The 21,295-nt window shown below is 39.6% G+C and overlaps 2 protein-coding genes across 2 annotated transcripts in view; both read left to right on the top strand.

Annotated features, from left to right (window-relative positions):
• The window catches only part of LOC135322057 (uncharacterized), a 116,802-nt gene extending 99,255 nt beyond the window's left edge, over window positions 1-17,547 (top strand). Inside the window, exon 3 of the mRNA XM_064489314.1 lies at window positions 17,465-17,547. Coding sequence (XP_064345384.1) covers window positions 17,465-17,532 — 68 coding nt within the window. The 3' untranslated portion in view covers window positions 17,533-17,547. The remainder of the gene's footprint in view (window positions 1-17,464) is intronic.
• CRACD (capping protein inhibiting regulator of actin dynamics) overlaps window positions 17,481-21,295 on the top strand; it is a 117,506-nt gene continuing 113,691 nt past the window's right edge. The window contains exon 1 of the mRNA XM_064486408.1: window positions 17,481-17,610. The gene's annotated coding sequence lies outside the window, so the exon portion shown is untranslated. The remainder of the gene's footprint in view (window positions 17,611-21,295) is intronic.

Here is a 21,295-nt window from a genome sequence, read left to right as displayed (position 1 = left end):
GCCTCTGTGCTCCATAGTTGCATAAATTAAACGTCAGTCCCCGTGGCACCTCGTACATAGCAAGCACTCAGTAAATGTGAGCTGTTGGCCATCCTTTAGAATGTAAGCTCCAGGAGAGCAGGGACGTGGGCCTTGTTCGCTGTTATGAGTCTGCTGGTCAAGTGCTCAGCAGGTATGTCAGTGGGTTGTCCTCAACTGGCAAGCCCTAGAAACAAGACTGAGAGCAGCACTCAAGTGCCTGCAGTTGGCACTTTGCTTTTCTCTGGGCAGGTTGAGGTGTAGATGTGGGGCGGACTGAACATAGCAGAAAGTGATAAATTTACCTCAATTTCCTTCACACAGTGAAACAAGAGTTTCTCAGGAGTCTGTGAAGAATGGCCAGAAACTGCCATCTGGGTGAGGACCTTCTAACTGCCGGAGTGTTTTCTCTTTCCTCCCACTTGCTTTGGGAGACTGGCCCTGTGCCCAGGTGCCCGCTGTGCTGTCTTTGAGAGGAAACAAATGAAGTGCCTCTGACCCAAATCGCAGTGTTAGCTCCTGTTCTGAATTTAACCTGAAGAGCAATTTATCGGAACCTTTTAGTCCTGTTCACTATTTATCTTTGCCCGAGGAACCCTGTAACAGCTTTGGACAGATTTATTGAGGTCTAGTTGATATACAGTGGACTTCATCCTTTTTCAACTACACCTTGAACAATGCGATGATATCACAATCAAAGTGTAGAACATTTCTGTTCCTCCAAAAGGTCCCCTCATGCCCCTTTACCGTCAGTCCCCTCCTCCTGTCCCCAGCCCCTGGCAACCACTGATCCGAAAGATGTCTGTATGGTTTTGCTCTTTCCCAAGTGTCATGTAAGTGGCATCATCCAGTACTCAGCCTTTTGTGTTTGGTTCTTTTCACTCAACATCATGCTTTTGAGATTTATCCACATCGTAACGTGCGTCAGTATTTCCTTCCTTTTTATTTCTGAGTAATTTAAAATTTCTTTTTTGAGCATTTAAAAATTACCCTCTTTACCCCCTAAGAGTAAATGACTGATTCTTCCTACCTATTTTTTAATCTAATGTTTTTATTTTTTAATTTGTTTTTATTTTTATTTATTATTATTATTTTTATTTCATTTATTTTTAATTGAAGTACAGTCAGTTATAATGCGTCAGTCTCTGGTGTACAGCGCAGTGTCCCAGTCATGCATATACACACAAGTATTTGTTTTCATACTCTTTTTCATTAAAGGTTATTACAAGATATTGAACATAGTTCCCTGTGCTATACAGAAGAAACTTTTTTCTAAATCTATTTTTATATATAGTGTCTTTTGTTACAGAAACTCCACAAGTGTCAGAATGCCCATGAGGTACATGCAGGGGACTTTTATAACTCAGAAAAATCTGAATAACAGGAAGATATTGTGGCTATGTACCTTGCTGAGTACAAATCGCAGTGTTTCTTAATTATACAGATTTTTTTTCTTCCTGTTGTGTTAAGAAATAAATACTTAAAAAACTATTTGGTCCCAGTAGAAAATTTCATGTAACATAAGTTTTAAAGGTGGTTCCTAAAAATAAAGTGTGTTGCAATCAAACTAGATAAAAATGGCTAGTTTGCTAACATAAGGGGACGCTTGTGTGAGCACAGGGTAGACTGGTTTATTTACTCATCTTCTTTGGGATGATTAAAGAGCAAGCATCGATTTAACATAAGAAAAAGACATTCAGCTGAGTAAATCAGAATACGTAAACTGTCTCATCAATCTTCACAACATCTGTGTTGTCTGAGGGAAATATTATCAATATTCATAGCTTTAAAATGGACTCATTGACAGAGGTTAAATGTCTCACTTAAAGTCACATGAGCTTTTTCTCATCTTGGAGCTTTTGGAGGGAAGAGACTGATTTTATCCATTTTGCAGCCTCATTTGTGCATTTCCCTTGCACACAGAAGATGCTGAGTGTATCAGTTTGGCTGAATGAGGCAGCATAATAGCCTGGGAATAAAGACTATATGTCTTAGAGCAGAGCCTGTTTTTGGCAAGTTAAGTTATTGGCACTGAGACACGCCCATTTATTAAAGTACCCTCTGTGGATGCTTTTTCTCTGCAACAGCAGAGTTGTGTACTTTTATCAGGGAACGTCTGGGCCCCGAGCCTAAAATAAGTACCATCTGGCCCTTTACAGAAGAAGTTTGCCAGTCCCTGCCTTAGAGTCATACTGTCCAGGTTCAAATCTCAATTCTTACACTTACTGTGTGATGCTGGGCAAGTGGCTTGATTTATGCCAAGCTTCAGTTCTTCCTCTGTGAAATACAAATCATAGGAGTAGCTACCTCGGAAGCATTAAAACTCAAGCCCTGGCAAGACCAACAGATCCAGTGGAACTTCGGCTGATTATTTCTAGATTGTAAACTCTCTAATAGATTTTAAACTCCTTGACAGGTACAGTTTTGAATTTCTCATCTTGGTTGTTCTCCAGTGCTGTGGACATGGCAGGCTTCTATAAACTTGCTTTAAATGCAAAGTTGTGATAGGTGGACTCTCACTGAATAATGTATTTGTAAGTATTAGCTTTGCCTCTTAACAACTTACTTATTTCAAAGGACAATATGAAAAAGCAAGAATTATGAGGGTAAAATATGAATGATCCTAAATGTCCTACAACAGATGAACAGATAAGTAAATTAAGAAACACTATGCAATGGAAAAAAAAAAGAAACACTATGCAATGGAATAGTAAGCAAGTGATTAAAATGATGATAGTGAGGACAATTTAGCAACATGGAAAAATGCTTATTATAAAATATTAACTTAAAAATTGAAAAAAGTGACAATACAAAATTGCATGTAAACTATAATTTAAAAAAAAATTTTTTTAAAGGCAAAGGCCTTCAAGTAACAGTTTTCAGACTTCAGCTGTAAATCTTGCAATGCTAAGGCCTCCTACTCAGAAATTCTGATTTAATGAATGTGTGACAGTGCCCTGGAATCTGCCCGTTTGACAGGCATCCAAGGTGATTCTGGGGTGAGCAGTCCATCCACCAGACTTTAAAAACGCTCTCTTGAAAGAACTAAACCAACATGGTTTAGTGGGATTGTGGATTCTTTTTTTTAACATCTTAATTTTTCTTTTGTGGTTGTTGTTATTTCCTGCTTTTACAATGAAAAAAGGAATTTTATATTTAATTATATAATTGGTTAAATTATTAATACATTTATAAATTACTTTAATTTTTAAGTAAGCCAGGTTACATCCACAGCACTATTAAAAAGAAGATGCCAATCTACATTATACTGATATGCAACGACTTCCAAAGCACCTTGTAAGGGAAATTAGAAATGTGTGGGACAGTGTGTATTACATCTAATTTCTGTGTCAAGAAAAAGAAAGGGAGAAAGAGTTGAGGGCATGCACATATAGGTTGTATATACAAAGGATCCCTGGAAAGACGTAGAAGAAACTGGAACCATCCCTTTCCCACCTTCCTTGAGATCAAGGGGATGCAGGAACACAGAAAGACTTCTGGTCCCTGTCACACTACTGCAGTGATACGGATAATTCAGCATGAAAGCTAGTCTGGGAGCCTCATGGTCATTTATCACATAGTTTCTGTAGGAAAAGGCCATCGGCATTTCCACAGCTGACTTTACAGCCCGGCATATAAAATCAAGTTTTGAGGGGTTAAAGACTGCCTATGTTGGTGGGACATACCACAGAGGCATTACTGAGACTGCTAGGATTCATCAGGGGCTGGAATGTGGATGGATCAGCAGAAGTCTATTCCCAAGGCTAGAGAGCAAATGAACAGATGGAGAGAGATGTTGGTTTTTGTCTTTTTTTTTTTTTCCATAGCTGAATCAGGGAAGATTTTCTACTGTATTCTCAAATCCCATCAAAGGAGACCAGAGTTGAGTTAAGTCAGAAAGTACTTTATGAGATAAAATGAGGTGAAAAAGATATGGGAAAGTGAAAATAGGAGAATTGGAAATTCAGGAGAGCCTTACGTATTTGAGGATTGTCGTCTTAGAATTATGTCGAAGTATAAATAATTTTCATCATCTGATCGAGAATCACGGCTTCCTAGCATTAGCTTAAGTAATAGTACATAGTCTCAGAAGGAAAGATTGTTGGCCATCTATCTCAAAGCTCTACCTTCCATACCTGGTGAATAGGTGAACAGGTTCCTGATCCCATACTAAGCCTATCCTCTCATGCCTGAACCCTAGATTTTCCTTTTAAGAATATAGGAAATAAATAGCCATTTATTCTCTGACCAAATATCAGAGAGATGAAGTTTATTCCCTAAGAGGTGCTTTTGAACCGTTGCCTTTGAGAAGCTGAAATAAAGAAACAGATTCGTTTACTCACCTGTAATTCAAGCAACCAGCAGGGGTATTTATCTGGTGAGCTACTTTATTGCAAAGAATTGAATGAGTTCAGTCTATGATGCTCAGGTTCTGTTTATAGTTTCACTGAGCAGCGGAACAAAAAGCCTTCCTTTTCCCTGCTCTTCCTCCTCCACCCTCTGTAACAGAAGACTCTCCTGTTGCAAAGAATGCCAACTTTACAAACACAGAGGACTCTTCATCACTTGGTTTGCCACTCCCTGCCTATCGTATGCTTTCTGGTTTGAGTGGAGTAACACTTCCTGGTAGAGTCCAGTTAGTCCTGAAGATTGCAGGCTCCTTGCCGGGAGTATGCGTGCGCTGTGGCTCTGCTGGGAATGGTGGTCACAGAGGTAGTAGGAATGTTAAATGGAAGGTCCAGGGAAAACCAAGTGTTTTTCTATGCTGCTCATTGAAAGTAAGGAAGGCTTAGAGTTGAGACTCATCCTGACTATTTGTGGGATGCAAGGACACTGATTTGCCCAGAGGAGATAATTTGTGATGGGGTGGGGGATGGTAGATGTTAGGTAAGAGAAATAGCTTGGATAGATTAAGTGGGGCCAGGTTTTTGGGTGAGGGGGTCTTGAATGCCAGGCTCAGCTAGAAATATTCTGAAATAAATAATGGGGAGTCATTGCATGTTTCGTAGAAAGGGAGTAACTTAATGCAAGCAGTTTCCTGAATTAATCTGGCAGTAATATTTAGGGAATAGCAGAGCAGACAAACTGAGTAACATGATATTGCAGCAAGACAGACACGAGCAAATGAAAATTAGGATGCTGACAGAGAACAGATTAAAGAGGCATCAAGGAAAGGAACAGGTAAGATTAAAAAAAACCCAAAAAACTACCCAGGCATGGACAATGATGGAGAACAAAAAGGTAAAATGACAGTAGGAAAACTATGGAATATTTGCTTTGCCTTGAAGATTTATCAATGGAGGGGGAAAAGAGGGTTAAAAGTGATCAGAAGACGCAGTTTTCAAGGAACCTGAAGAAACAGACAATTTCATGTAGCGGGTCCAGTTGACAGCATCCTATATTAGCGGCTGTCGGTGGGAGGGTGGTGAGTGTTGCGACAGTTGTGACTTGAGCACAGACCTGTTTGGACTCAGATCATTAGTGACTTTCAGAAGTGCAGTTTGAGTAGAAGGGCGGGATCAGGAGTGATTTGGAGGGTTAAGGAGAGAACAATGCTGAGATGAATGAAAGGTAGTAAAGACCACTTGCCTCTGAAGTTTCATAGTGAAAGGAAAACAGATGAAAATTAATAGTAGTAGCAACATTACAGATTTCCAGAACTTGTGGTTTAGCTAAGTGTTTTCTATTCAGAGGAATGGTAGAAAATTATAAGATCTGGAAGGCCGAAAGGGTGGATTTCAACCCTTGAGCCTGACTCCTGTGAATAAGGCATCTGTGATATTTCCACGTGCTGACAGTTTTTTTTACAGCTCCAGTCCCAAAGCTTTGGGTGTATGTTTTGCACCTATGCGTTCCCATAAGTTCTGTTAGATAAGAGGCTGGGGAAGGCAAAAGATGAAGGAATCGAATTTCTGTTCTCCTGCTAGTGCCTGGAGGTGGAGGAGAAAGGGAAGGAGGTAATTTGTATCCTTTTTTTTTTTTTTTGAACTTCACAGTATAATTTCACATACAGCTGAGACTGGAATGTGGCTGTCCTGGCCTGAAGTCCAGGTCATTCCTACTGCACCCTGATGTCAGACTGGGGGCCTTAGAGGAGGAAAAGGAGAAAAGTATCACTGCTCAGGTCCTGCTGTCCACTGAGAGTCACCAAAACTGGTGTCATGGCTTTTCTTGCCAGTTGCTATTGAGAACAGGCTGCAAATGCACTGCTCAAAGTGACTGTGTGGTGTCTGTCTGCAAAGCTGAAGCCACCCAGGCAGAAACCTAATTCTATGTGGCCAGAGCCAGCAGCACAGTTACCACCCCCGGGCAGAAACCTTCCGAGTAATTCAGCTGCAGTTTCTCTGTTACAATCTGTTCAAGTGGCAGGTCACAGGCATCATGACTTGCAGAAGTGAATGAATCCTGGCAATGTGGTCCTGACATCCAGTCTTCCTGATTGCTGGACTGAGAACTTGAAATACTGGAAACTGATCTTAACACTCGTTTTTGGGGGACGGACCCCACAGTCAGCAGGGGCTATGAAACATCCTGTATGTGGTCATGGCAAATGGAAACTGTCCGCTTTTCGATTTATCCAAAGAAGTTTACCTGGAGATCTATACTCTGGGTCCACTGAAGGATCACAGTAAGATTCATCTTCCCAGTCAGTCCCCAAGATGTGGTGCCAAACATGTATAGGAAGGAAATGAATCGAGATGGGGTGGTGAGGGTTCAAGCCTAAGTGTTTAACATGGAATGAAAGACAAGCGCTAAATTGCTACCACCGCAGTAAGTGGGCTTCCATGTGTTACTGACCAGGGCCCTTGAGCTCTTTAATCAATGGAAATTGATTAGAGGCCAGATGAGGAATTCTGGCAAGGCTTTATTGGGACTCATGCTCTAGCACGAGGGAGTGAAAATAAGAAACAGGTGCCCTTGCTTGCTCCCTGAAGAGGGGTAAGCTGATTCCTTAAATGGGGTGGGAGTGGATCCGTGAGTGGGTTCGGAGGGGTGGCTTGCATGGTCTCCCCACCCCCTTGGGGGTGCTGTGTGCAGGGATCATGCACAGTACCCTGCTTTTGCTCTCAGCAGCTCAGAAGTGGCAGTTGATTTTTGGCCTTTTTGTATCTTTTTGTGCATAATTTGCCCTAACTGCATGCATGTAGTTATTTTTAGTCCCTTACAGTTTCTTTGTATTCTGTTGCTCAAGGAGAGGAGACTTTGTCCAGGTACAAGCACTTCACTAAAGGGCTCCAGGTCCCAGCCTGTCTTACATGAAGCTAGTTCTGTTGCAAGGAGTTGTGAAATATACTTGGAACTTCACCAGGCCTCTTTTCTCTAAATGGGGAGAAGTTTAAGAGAGAAAAACCAGGTTTCAGACTTGGAACCATATATACAGTCAATCCTCATTATTCTTGGATTCTATATTTGCCAATTTGCTTATGAGTTAAAATTTATTTTTAACCCTAAAACCGGTACTTGTAACACGTAAGTGGTTATTTGCACACATACACAGAGTGGCAAAAAATTTGAGTCACCCAAAACGTGTGTTCCCTGCTGAGGTCAAACAAGGCAGTGCTCTGCCTTCTTGTTCTGCTCTAATACTGTGAAGAATTGTCCTTTTCACAGTCTATTTAGTGCCGTGTGTTTGCGTATTTGTGAGGTTTCTTTGTTGGTGGTGGTGGTAATTTTGCTACTTAAAACAGCTTCTCCTCAGCATATGCCGATGCCCAAGAAGGCTGTGATATACTTTATGGAGAAATGCATACATAGTTAGATAAGCTTCATTTAGGCATGAGTTACAGGCTGTTGGCTGTGAATTTGATATTGATAATCAACAATACATATTAAATAAGGTATCTTTAAATAGAAACTTACATAAAGTAAGATGATGTGTATGTTTTGATGGCTTGGTGAGGATGCTGTGAACAGAGGCTCTCAGGAACCTAACCTTGTATTTCCCCAGGAGTAGCGGCTCAGTGTTCACTTATTCAGTATAACTTTATAGAAAACATCTACTGCAGGTAATGAGAAGCAACTGCACATAAAGCAAGTGTCTCTTGCAGAGTGAGATATATTTCACTAATAATGTTGGGTTAATGGTGGTTATTAAATGCCATCCCAAATGAAAATTATAAACATCATGAGGCTGGAGCAAGGCTTAGAAGGCCTGAGAAGCCAAGGTGTTGCCATCACTGGTCAACCTCCGGGTCCTTGAGCACCAGGGAAGAGGGGGTTCTTTAGGAGAGGATGAGCTCGTTTTACTGTTGGTAGGTAATGGGGAGCCCTCTAGAAAGTCCTGCTCAGTGATTTTATTTAAACTTAGTTCTCAGTTGTCGCTAACAGGAGGATTAAGAGTTGAGAGCATTAAATTTTTTTCTGAGGAGTGCCTTTTTTTCTCTTTTGCTACTACCTTCTATCTTTACTGTTTTCTTAGGGAAATCAATGTTGATGATTATTCTTGATTCTGCCACCCAGAAAGTGACTTCCCAAGTTTACTGTATTTTGTGTGTGTTTGCTTTTGGAGTGTGGCTGAGAAAGATGTTGTGTTTATTTTTTAGTATTGTTGTAGCAAAACTGAACAAAGAAAGAAAGAAAGGAAGGAAGAAAGGAAGAAAGGAAGAGAGAGAGGAGGGAGGGAGGAAGGAAGGAAGGAGAAAGAAATACTGGAACAAATAAGTAATAATGCCTGTTTTTCTTTCTATTTGACTTTACTTTAGAACATTAAATACTGTGAACCATTTACATATAGTCTCTTGATGTCCTGCTAATTTTGAAAACAAAGGTCCTAGATACTTTTTTCTGTCCTTTTGTGATAACCCTGTTGGGCAGACTGACATCACTGTACATTAGGAAAATGTATCCAGTGACAAAGACCTCAGTCTTCAGTTGCCTTACCTCTTCCTTAAAGCCAGGAAAGGATTAACTGGTGATAAAAACAGTGGAGCTTGAATGAAGGATGTGTACCATATGAAGGTGGTGGTGGTGGAGGTGGTAGAGATTATGATTGTAAGTGGTGGTTGAGTTGGTGGTAGAGGTGGTAGTGGTGGTGGAAGTCATGGTTGTAGGTGGCGGTGGTGGTGGTGGAGGTCATAGTTGTAGGTGGTGGTAAAGATGGTGGTGGTAGAGGTTATGGTTGTAGGTGGTGATAGACGTGGTGGTTGTGGTAGAGGTGGTAGAGATCATGATTGTAGGTGGTGGGTGAAGTGGTGGTGGTGGTGGTGGTGGTGGTGGTGGTAGAGGTTATACTTGTAAGTGATGGTAGAGGTGGTAGTGGTGGAGGTCATGGCTGTAGGTGGAGGTGGTGGTGGTGATGACAATAGGTGGTAATGGGGAAGGTGATGGTGGTGTATGTGCTAGATGCCCTTTGGTGGTGTTTGCCCAAATGTCAATACTTTCAATTCCTTTTTCTTTGAGAAACATGACCTCCTGACCTCCATTCTCTAGGGATGACTCCCTGGCACCCATTTTTGTACAGTGTAACTCTGTCTTTCAGATGATAGTAAATCATACTGACTCAGTTAGGCCCAATCAGAGTCCAATTTGAATCAGAATTAAGAGCTTTTAACCTTAATCTGGGCTGTACTGTTGAACAGAAGATATCCAAAAATGTGTCAGGTCCCATCTTCTGCCTGCCTTGTAGACCAGGAAAAAAAAAAAAAGACCTGTAGAGAGAAAAAAAATAGCAGTTACAAAGAGAGAAGCAGATATGAGAAGTGGTCTGTAGGCCCAAGTGTTAATTTTTTTTCTGCAATCAATCTGTACACTTACTCCAAAAGTTCTGTTTAAATATGTAGGTATCATTATAATAGATTCTATTTTTTCTCAAGCTTGCCTAAGTCAGTTTCTGTTACATGCAACTAAATGAATCCTGATGAATACAATATGATACTGTCTTATCTTAAGATTCCTCACTCCACTTTTATTCTAAAATCTTAGTGAAGTAGCCAAAGATATTCTCCAAGATTATTCATATTAAATTGCCATCGGTGTTTTATCCTTTTGAGAGTTTAGTCACTCTAAGAAAAGGAAATGGAAGACAAGCATCATCTCAAGTATTCCCTTTTTTGGGAAACATTTCCAATTCAGCCTGAGTTAGGGGCTCTAATTGTGGATTTCCATGGCACAGAGTTGACAGATAAAATGCAGGAGACCCCAGTATTGCATGAGATGTCCCTATACTAAAAACTATGTGTTGTTTATCTGAAGTTCAGATTTAACTGGACATCCTGTATTTTACCTGGCAATGCTAGATCCGGGCACAGGATACCAGGATCAAGAGTTGTACGTGTGAAATTGCCAGCCATTAGGTGTTGCTGGAGCATAGACTTTGCAGAGTTTGAGTCATTTAGGGACAAAGCTGGAGAGGAGGGCAGAGGCCAAGTCATAAAGGACCTTTCTTCATAACACTTATAACACTGTGGTAATTATCTAATGATTTTTCTGCTTCTATCAACTGGGGCAAGATGTGCCTCTTTCCTCCTTCCCAGGTCTCTAGCACAGTGGTTTTCAAGCTGTAAATGAAGATTCACTTTCTACAAACAAAAAAAGTTTGTTTATAAACTTTGACTATTGAATATATTGAATGTTGTAAAACATTCATGAAGTTGAAATTTTAAAAGGTGAGATAAAGATAAAATAATTTAAAATTTTTTAAAAATAATATTTAAAAATAATAATATTTTAAAAAATAAAATAAATAAAATAAAATTTTATTTTATTGGTTAACATTTCAAAAAATTTCTCTTTGCTTTATGAAAACACAGTGATTGAATATATGTCACTCTTTTTTGCTTTGTTTTGTTTTGGTTTCAGCACTGTGTGATACAGACATTTGATGGTGTGATTACAAGTTCATTTTATTTTGAGAATTGAGTTTTAATAGCCAAAAAAGATAACTCATTAAGAAGTGTTGATCCAAATAGAACGACATCATTGGCTGCACTTGGTAAATCATCATGTATGCTTTTCCATCTCATTCACCAGCTGTGTCAAGATTTTTGTTTCAATTCAGCTATTAATTGTTATTTTCCCATGTCATTAAATTATTCTTACAAATTATGATTCAGATATTACATTTTTGTATTTCTAACAAAGAGTTCAAAACTCATTAAAATTCATTTGGAAGATTTAGAAAATTCTGTTTCCAAGTTTTTAAAGTGTACAGATGTGAAGATTTTATAAACTCCTTGTTCTTTTGACATTCACATATTCAAGTATTATTGCTAGGCATTGTTCTAGACCTTGGAGCTAGAATATTGAACACAAAACAGACAAAAATTCCTACTCTCATCATGGGAGAGGGAGATAGACAATAACAGATAAACAGGTGTAGTTAAAATATATTAGATGTTGATAAACATTAAAGAGAAAAACAAAGCAATGAAGAGAAATGGGAAGGGTTGGGAGTAGTTGCTGTTTTAGATGAAGGCCAGGGAAGGCCTCATGGAAAAGTGACTTTTCAGTAGAAATCTGAAGAAGGTATGAGAAGATATCTGGAACAATATTCAAGGCAATGAGAGCAGCCAGTGCAAAGGCCCTGAGGTCACACGTGCCTGGCTTCTTTGAGACATGGCACCATTGGGGCTGGAGTGAAGTAAATAAAGAAGAGGGGAACAGGAAATGATGTCAGTGAGTTAATGGTGTAATGGCCCAATCATTCAGGGACTTATAGGCCATTGTAGGGAGTCTGCCTTTTACTTTGAGATATATGGGAAACTATTAGATGTTTTTGAGCAGGAATGTTAATAGAGTGACTCTGGCTGCTGGGGGCAGTGGTGCAGTGAAGGAGTTGGAGGAGTACATACAGGGAGGTCAACTTGGCAGCTGCTGCTATAACCTAGGAGACAGATGATAGGGGCCAGGACTGGCATTAGCATGGTAGCAGTTGTAGATGAGGAGTGGTTGTGGTCACAATGTATTTTAAAGATACGTCAGTTAGTTGTCGGAAGAGAAAATTAGAGTTGGGACAATTTGTTGTGGGAAGTGTGAGAAAGAGAGAATTCAAGGATGACTCCTAAAAGTGATGGCTTTGATCATTTTCAGCAATGACAAAAATCACCTTATGGAAAACTCTCCAAACACCTCTTTTCACAGTATTCTTTCCATAGGGTGAATTTCCTTGAAAAGTAGTTATCACTCATCGTTAAAGCATCACCTTTATCAGTGAAGTAAACAACAACTGGCTATCAGCTGGATCTCTATTTAGAAAATATTTTTGGAGGAAAAAAAAAAGAATAAATTGAACATGTTTTCTTTCTTTCTTTTTTTTCCACCAAAAACCTCTCTTCTAAAGCCAACAGCTGACAGTTGGCTTCAGTGAAGCAGTCAGGATATTTTAGAACACTTGTCTACTTGTAATAGAACACATGTGAGTCAACTTAAAACTTGACAACTCTTCTTGGTGTGGTGGGATGAAATAACCAAGGAGCCACTGTGTCATGTAAAAGATTTTCATGATCAATCCCATGTTATGACAAGGTTTTATTTGTTTTTTATTTTTGGGGGAGGGAGGAGGTAATTAGGTTTATTTATTTGTTTTTAATGAAGGTTGTGCTCAGTGCTGAACACTGGAATTTGACACAACATTGTAAAATGATTATAAATCAATAAAAAATGTTTAAAAAATAAATAAAAATAAAAATATACAACAGTAAAAAAAAAATGAAGGTTGTGCTCGCTTCAGCAGCATATATACTAAAATATTTTTAATGAAGGTGCTAGGGATTGAACCCAGGACCTCATGCATGCTAAGCATGTGCTCTACCACTGAGCTACACCCTTCCCCCTACAAGGTTTTATATTGATTCTACTAAATTGCCAGTTACATTCTGGAGCACAGTTACTCTTCTGGATTCAGTCTCTTTTCTGTAATATTTTGCCTCTGAACGATGCAATGGATGCTTTTCACAAGTGATATTATCTTTTCCTGGACTCCTTTCTTCATTTTAAATACCTATTTCCTCAGATCTCCACCAACATTTTCTTTAACTATTAACTAGGAATGAGTTTGATTGATTACCAATTTTTCATCTGTGCATTATTTAATTGTCAGTAAACTTTTGATACCAGTGGCTGATTTTTGTGTATTGTTTAAATCATTTTTTACAGAGGCAGAGAGAACAACTATTTCACAGTTGAGGTGTAGCTTGTCATTTGTTTGAAAATAATCATCACTAAGTATTGTATTGGGTACCATAGTGACTTAACGTCAGGGAAAAATACAGAGATTTGTATTCACATTTTATAGACTTAATTGTAAAACGTCTTGCTAATCACACTGGCTTTGTAATGTTGTTAGTTGCGCTTTTAAGGCACTTATAATGAAGTTCGTGGCTAATAATGAGTGGATGTAAATCAGTATTTCAAATAGTTATATTGACAGTTTCACATCTTAGGAGCTGATGGTTCATCATCAGACATCAGGTCAACGTTGTTTTAACCTCATAATGTTGCTGATGGAGAGCTCATATTCGAGATTCTGGAAACTTTGCAACATCCTTGCATTTATGTCTATTTTTCTCTATCTGTTTCTCTGTAAGAATAAAAGCAAAAAATTTAAAAGCAAAAGAGACCCTGTGCTTGCCTTGGGGAACCACAGTAAGGGAGCTGAGGAGAGTTAATCTGTCTGACATCAGTGTGCTGGGGAGAAGAGTCTTAGATCATAGAGCTGAGATGAGAAGCCTTGGCTCTGCTTTTGAAGGGCCTGCTAAAGAGTTTATCAGTGTTACTAGCCTTCTTCAAAGAAACAGTTTTTACCTTTGTTGATTTTTCTCTACTTATGATTGTTTTCTATCTACTTCATTGATTTCTTCTTCGATCCATGCTATTTAGAGGTATACTGCTTAATTTTCAAACATTTGAGAATTCTCTGGTTAACATTTTTATGTTGACGTCTAGCTTAATTGAAAACCTACTGTGACATATATTAGTTAATCTTCAACAAAGGTGCTATCACATTTTAATGGAGAAAGGAAAGTCTTTTCAACAAATGTTGCAGGAACAAGTGGAGGAAAAATTTACCTCTTTCCCCTTCCTCACACTACAAACAAAAATTAATATGAGATAGATCACAGACATAAACATAAAGCTAAAACTATAAAACTTCTTGAAAAAAAAGTAAGTGAATATCTTTTAGGCTTTGAAGTAGGCAAAGATTTCTTAAAAGATGACAAAAGCATTAAACATAAAAAATTGGGGTTCATCAACATCAAAAACTTCTGCTCATCAAAAGATGATTAGAAATTGAAAAGGCAAACAATGGGCTGGGAGAAAATGTAATACATAATCTACGAAAGTCTGGCATCAGAATATAAAATGAACTCCTATAAATCAGTACTTTTTAAAAATGCAATTTGAAAAAAATGGACAAAAGACTTGAACGCACAAAACTATATTCAATTTCGTGTAATAATGTATAACGGGAAAAAATCTGAAAAAAAAATATATGTCTGTATATGTATAACTTAGTCGCTTTGCTGTATGCCTGAAACTAACATTGTGAATCAACTATGCGTCAATAAAAACAAAACAAAACAAAACAAAATAAAACTTGAACAGACACCGCACAGAGAACGTAAGCAAAAAGCTACCATTAGCCACCAGGGAAATGCATATCAAAACCTTGCACTGGAATGGGACAAACTAAAAGTCTGCCAACACCAAATGCTGATGAGGCTTTGTCAGCTGGAACTCTCATGTATTACTGGTGGGAGTATAAAATGATGCAGCTACTTTGGGAAAATGTTTGGCAATTTCTTATAAAGTTAAACATTCACCAACCCTATAACCAAGCAGTTCCACTCCTAGGTATTTACCCAAGAGGAATGAAAATGTATGTGCACAAAAAAACTTATATAAGAATATTTATAATAGCTTTAGTTATAATAGACCTAAAATGGAAACAACCAAATACCCATCTGTAAGGGAATATATTAAAAAGTTGTAGTATTTTTATACAATGGACTGTTTATTGCTCAGCAGTAAAGAAGAGTAAACTGTTGATACACTCAACAGTGTAGATGAATCTTGGAGGTATTAAATAACAACAGACACAAAAGAGTACGTACTATATGAGCCCATTTTTTATGAAGCTCAAGTACCAGCAAAACTAATCTGCAGTAATAGCGGTGAGAACAGTGCTTGCCTTTGCGATGTGGAGATTGACAAAAAGGCACATGAGGGAACTTTCTGAAGTGATGAAAATATTTTATATTTTTATTTTGTTGGCGGGTACATAGTTGGATTCCTTTATTGAAATGTATCAAATTGTACATTTAAAAGCAGTCTATTTTACTGTATGTAAAATTTACTTCAATTTTAAAAATGGTACTGCTTGCAATTTCCTCTGAATCTATATTCCTTCAAAATAATAGGTTCAAAAAAGTACTCTTTTGGAGACAGGGTATAGCTCAGTGGTAGAGTGTGTGCCTAACACGTGTGAGGTCCTGGGTTCAATCCCTAGTACCTCTATTAAGGAAGAAAGAAATAAAAACCTAATTGCCGCCCCCCTCAAAAAAAAATACTCTGTGGTTTCCATTTATGGAGATTTCTTGAAACATTTATGATCCACATGTGGTTAATTTCTGTAAATGTTAATGTGTGTATGTTAAAACACTAATCACAGTTGTTGAGTGAGGTATTCTAAATAGGTTACAAAGGTTGAGTTTGTTATTGTGGTGTTCAAATCTTACATATCCTTATGTGTTTTTGCTTGTTTTGTGAGTCACTAAGAAATGTGTGTTAAAATATTTTGTAATCTTTATAATTTTGAATGTATTAATCATTGTTATTTTAAAAATCATGTCCTGTGGCTCTACCTTGGTCACCCCTGCGTCTGTTTTCATTGTCTCTTTTTCTCTGCAATCTATTTGCTGTTATGTCTAGTAATTGTTGATTGAATGCAGGACATTATGTGTAAAGAGTCATAGATGTCTTTCTCCGGAGGCTTACTTTTGCTTCTCATAGGCAGTCAGAGTAAAGCAGACCTCTTTAATCCAATGAGGGGCTGAACTGATTTGAGGCTCAGTTCTGGTATTTTTCAGGCCTTCATTCTAGGATGTTGCCCTTTAAGGGTCCTAACGGAAAGTATAGGATATTTACCTGGGCCGTGAACTCTAATTTTCCTTCCTCCAGCATCATGAAACTGTCAAAAGCTCTGTTAGCAGGGAGGGTGTAGCTCAGTGGTAGAGTGCATGCCTAGCATGCACGAGGTCCTGGGTTCAATCCCAGGTACCTCAATTAAAGAAAAAATAAATTACCCCCCCAAAACAAAAGCAATCAAAGAAACAAAAAAGCTCTGTTTTATTCCCCAGCCTCTTACCTGCTGTTTTCTGCTTGGTTTACATTCCTTATCAATGAGCAAATGCTTAGAAAGGCAGACTGTCCAGCTTGCTTCTCTGGGCTAACCTTCTCTTCGGGGTCTCCTCAGCCTGTGAGTCTGCCAAAAGGTCTGGTACCTTTATGTGCTTTGCAGCAGCTGCTTTCTGCTTGGCTTCTCAGGAGTTTTGCCCTGTGCCCCTAAAAGACTAGTAACGTTCCTGAGAGGAAAAGTAGTATGATGACTTGCCTCATTTTTTATTTCCCTTCTCCCTAAGATCTTGCCTCTCATGTCCTGGCTGCCTTGGTAGCTGGACTCCAGTGCTTTCAAACAGGTTTTTAAAATCATTTTATCCAGCTTTTCTAGTTGTGTTCAATGGAAGTTGGTCTGATACCAGCTCATCCCTCATAGCCATAACTGGGAATCCTTCTCTAAGCACATATGGTCAACTCCTCAAAAGGACCCAGCAGCCATTGTCAGTCTGAGAATTGAAGCGATTTCTTCCCGTATCGTGGCCCCAGAATGTTGTCTTCTTTTCCTGGGCTTTGCAAAGGGCAGATTTGAATCTGAGGTTGTGTCCTGGACATTTTCCACCTCCTTTCCAGTTAAAATCTACATCATGGTCATTACATCATGGTTTTCATTCCAGTGTGTTTAGAAGGAATTGTGTGTGCCCTACCCACAGGGAGCCCGTTGACCTAGTTAACTCTGTGATTGGCATTTGAATAAAAAGGTGCCTTCATTACCTCGGGGGGAAGAAATAATCTAATGATTACTGGGTTAACTTCTCCACTAGGGTGAATCTGTGTCTTCTGAATACTTAAATTTTAGCCAAACTACCATGAAAAATGAACATGAGAATTCTGTATGTAAGAAGGATGGGAGCCTCAGTATCCATGAATATGATTCTTTCAGTCCCTTCAAAAGGGGAAACCGTTTATAATAAATGCTTTTAAGGTCCTAGAATAAATTTAGACTAAGGAATGCAAATTTAATATTACTAAACCTAATTGGAAACCTCAGCCAAAAAACTCTTCTGTACTGACTTCCTCCAAGGGATGGAAAAGAGATTCATTTTAAAGGTGTCCCCAGAGAGAATTGAAGATATAAAGCTCTCGATGTTTTTTTCTTTTTTTTCCTCAACAGTTCACAAGAGCAGTGATTCCCTGGCTTTTTCAACAATGTACCCTGTTTCCTGGCACACTCACCACTGAGGGTAAATTCTTTTTACAAGAAGAAGATTTTGGAGGAGAGCTGTCTAACAAGGAAAGGACGTGTGTCTATTGAGATAGGTAAGTCATTTGTTTCGAGGATGGGGAAGGAAGTAGCGTACAGAGAAAATACTAAAGAACGTTTTCGTTTATTGTGAGTGAGTCTCTAGAAATGGATAGTATGCATTTCACGAAATATGAATTTAAAAGATCCTCATCATTTATCTTCTAATTCTAGACTTACTCGCCAGCTCTTCTACTTATCAGCTGTGTAATCTTAGACCAGTCACTTAGATTCTCAGAGCGCCGGTTCAGTCATCTATAAAAGAAAATTTCATATGAAAATGCTTTGCAAATGGGAGAATGGAAGATAAAAATGTAATTGTTTATTGTTCGTTGTTATTATTGTTTGTTTCTGTTGTCTGTGGAATAGTTAGTGGCCACGTGTCTCATGGTGCTTTTGGACCATAGAGCTTGTTCCTGTGAATCCGGGGGCTTTGTCCTGAGTGCCCTGAGTGGGAGGCATTTCCCACCTGGCCCCCTGTAAGAACAACATCATGTCATTCTTTTGGCTGCAGGTATCTATTGCCTACTTTTTGGAAGTTGGGGGAAAGGATGGAAGTTTAAGACGAGATCAAAGAAGAGAAAATAACAACTACCTGTATTAGTGTTATTACCACAAGCAGTGTATCACATGTGGGTTCATTTAATCCATATACCAAGCCTTGAAAGGTGGGTGTTATTCCCACCATGACGTTTTTCCTCAGGAGACAGGATTCCTTAAGAGGAGTCACTGAAAAGAAGATAAAAACTATCCTGGTTTATCATGATTTGTGAGATATTATTGGCTGGAGGGAATTTGAAGTTTTTAATTTTTTTCTGATGTCTTATGATACAAATGGACAGCTTCTATAATTATAAAGTGATTAATTAAACATAAATGATGGATTAAAAAAATCTTTGTTGAGCAGCTGTTATGAACCTTGGTCCTATTCTAGTTGCTTGTTCTCATCAGTGAATAAAACAGCTGAAGATCCCTGCCCTCATGGAGCTTGTTCTAGCTTGGCGAGAGATAGATAATAAATAGCGCACATGATAGAGAATGAAATAAATGACTAGGATATTAGAAGCCAGAAAGATTCTGGAAAAAAGAGAAAGTAAAGCCAAGTAAGGGTAACTGGGAATGCCAGGTAGGCGAGAGGACAGACTGCAGTGTTAAGTGAAGTGGCAGGGTCTCCCTTACGGAGGAGAGACAGGAATTCAGGGGTTAGCCCTGGTGTGTTCCTAGCAGAGGGAGCAGCTGATGCAAAGGCCCTGAGGAGGGAGCGTGGTGGGGCATCCCAGGTGCAGCCAGGAGGCCAGCGAGCTGGAGCAGAGTGGGTGGGAAGGACAGGAGCACTGTCAGCTCCGGAAGAAATAATGCCATTTCCTTGATTTGGATACATAAGAAAAGTTCCCTTGTTTTCATCTTGTCTATCTGGTTTATTCTAAATGTCTTTCCTCTGCAATTAAAATGCACACATATACAATAAATACATTACACCTCCTGCACTCTGTTAGTTCCTAGCGTTACTATAACAAAGAACCACAGACTGGGTGGCTTACAGCAACAACTGTGAGATGTATTGTCTCACAGTTCTGCAGGCTGGAAGTCCAAAATCAAGGGAGGGCTACACTTCCTTGGAGACATACAAGGGGAATCCTTCCTGGTCTCTTTGGAGCTGGTAGTGGTGACCATCCATCACTGACCTTCCGTGGTCTGCAGCTGCATCACTCCAGTCTCTGCCGCCATAGTCATGTGACATTCTCCTATGTGTGTGTATCTTCACATGGCCCTTCTTCCTCTTATGAGGACACCAGACATACTGGATTAAGGGCCTAACCTACCCCAGGATGACCTCATCTTAACTATGACATCTGCAATCACCCTATTTCAAAATAAAGTCACATTCTGTGGTACTAGGGGGTTAGGAATTCTATGTATCCTTTTTTCGAGGGGGGCACATTCAGCCATAACAGCACCTTAAATAACAAACAATAGGCATTACTAGTCCCATCTCGCAAGTGGAGAGACAGGCTCAGGATGCTTATATGACTTGGCGAAGGTCAGAGCCCGTAAGCAGAAGAGCCCGGCTGGTGTGATTTTATCATGGGCATGATCAGTGTTTTTATCAGTTTGATTCTGTCATGTGTTGGCAGCGATGTAAGGACGGAGGTGATGGGGAATTGCGCAGCTCGGGACAGGAGTTTCACACATACAACACTGCAGTCCTCATCCACCCTGCTTAACCCCAAGAGAGCTCAAAACTGATGCTCTACCTCAGCATTCCTATCAGAGGGTAAATAGATGCCCCTTCCATACCCCGCTCCCCATTTTGCACTTCATTCCATAGCAAGACAAACATAGGAAACAGATGCTTTTTTCCTCTTCTAGGAATTTTTCCAGAAAAACAATACTGTAGTTTCTGTGGCATGTAGAACATTTTATGACAGGACCACATGTTTCTTTCTCACACAACATGGGAAAAAAGAGTGTGACTCTCTGAATCAGTTGGCATATTGCAGTACAATTGGGGGGTTTGAAAGCATTAATATATTTTGCTTTCTCAGCATATCTAAACATTTCTTCTTGATACAAAGCTTGTCTAGCCATTTGCGAAATCAACACTAGAACCTTATTTTAGGCTTTGTCTTGAAGGATACACTGAGGAAAGGAGGGATACAGCCAAACGGAACTGAACACTTGTGCGTGAGTCACAGTGAGGAGGGACATCCCTGGGCCAGGCTGCATGCATGAGGCCGCCAAAGGCAAGACTCCCAAAAGAATACCTGAATCTTGGTCAAGGAAATCTGACGCTTAAAGTTAAGCATTAAGTCTAGGATGTGAGACCAAGCCACGGTTGGAAAAAATGTTGTAAGGTCAAAACCGGAAAAATTAGAGCTACATCAAGAAGCAGAGTGTGAGACCAACTGAATGGTTCAGAAGTTGGCTGGGCGAGGGGTTGGGAGGCTTGTTTGTCCGTGGCCCTGACTGCACCATGTGGGGCTGCAAGGGGGAAGACGAGGGTTAAGACTGAGCAGTCTCACACCTGCTTTTGCCAAGTAGGATTGTTAGCCATCTTTTGTTGTTGTCACATAGTCTTGTAGTTTCTTTTCAAGTTCCCTTCTCTCTCCCTCTGTTGTCAGAGTTTTTTTTCTCCCTGATTTCCTGGGCTCTTCTTTCCACTGAATAGATGACCGCTTTGGATCTGTGTGTTGAGGCATATGTTCTTCCTAGTATCAAAAAGAAGTGGGGAGAAAAACTGCCTCTCTCTCAAAGATGCTTCTGTTCTTTGTTAAAACTGATTATCTTTGATCCTGAAAGCCAGTGGAAAGACCAAGACCTTTGTATTTTGGTACTGAATTAAAATGACCTGTAGCCTTTGTCTGATGTCCCCACTGTGGGAAGCCCACGCCCCAGAGCACAGCTCGATTGCACAGGTCTGCTGGGGCCCAAGGTTAGGAATCACGGGCGCACCCCCTCCACTGTGGTCGCCTTGCTGGCGCTGGTAACTCCAGACAAACAGTGGCTGCTCTTGCTGCTGCTGCAGGTGCTGATGGTGGGGGGCCAGCAAGTCAGGGGTCCCTGGTGAGAATGACTTCCCTGCTCCAGACTTTCTGGAAAAAAATGCTTTTTATAAGAAAGACCGAAAGGTGACAAATATTGCAACCTAGAGATCTATTTAATTTCCTTATCACGGCAGGTTGGGCATAAAATCCTCCTTAT

This window comes from Camelus dromedarius, chromosome 1 (assembly GCF_036321535.1).
Source record: "Camelus dromedarius isolate mCamDro1 chromosome 1, mCamDro1.pat, whole genome shotgun sequence".
In the NCBI taxonomy this organism is placed as follows: domain Eukaryota; kingdom Metazoa; phylum Chordata; class Mammalia; order Artiodactyla; family Camelidae; genus Camelus; species Camelus dromedarius.
Note: the sequence above shows the minus strand (reverse complement) of the source record. Positions and strands in the feature narration are given on the sequence as shown.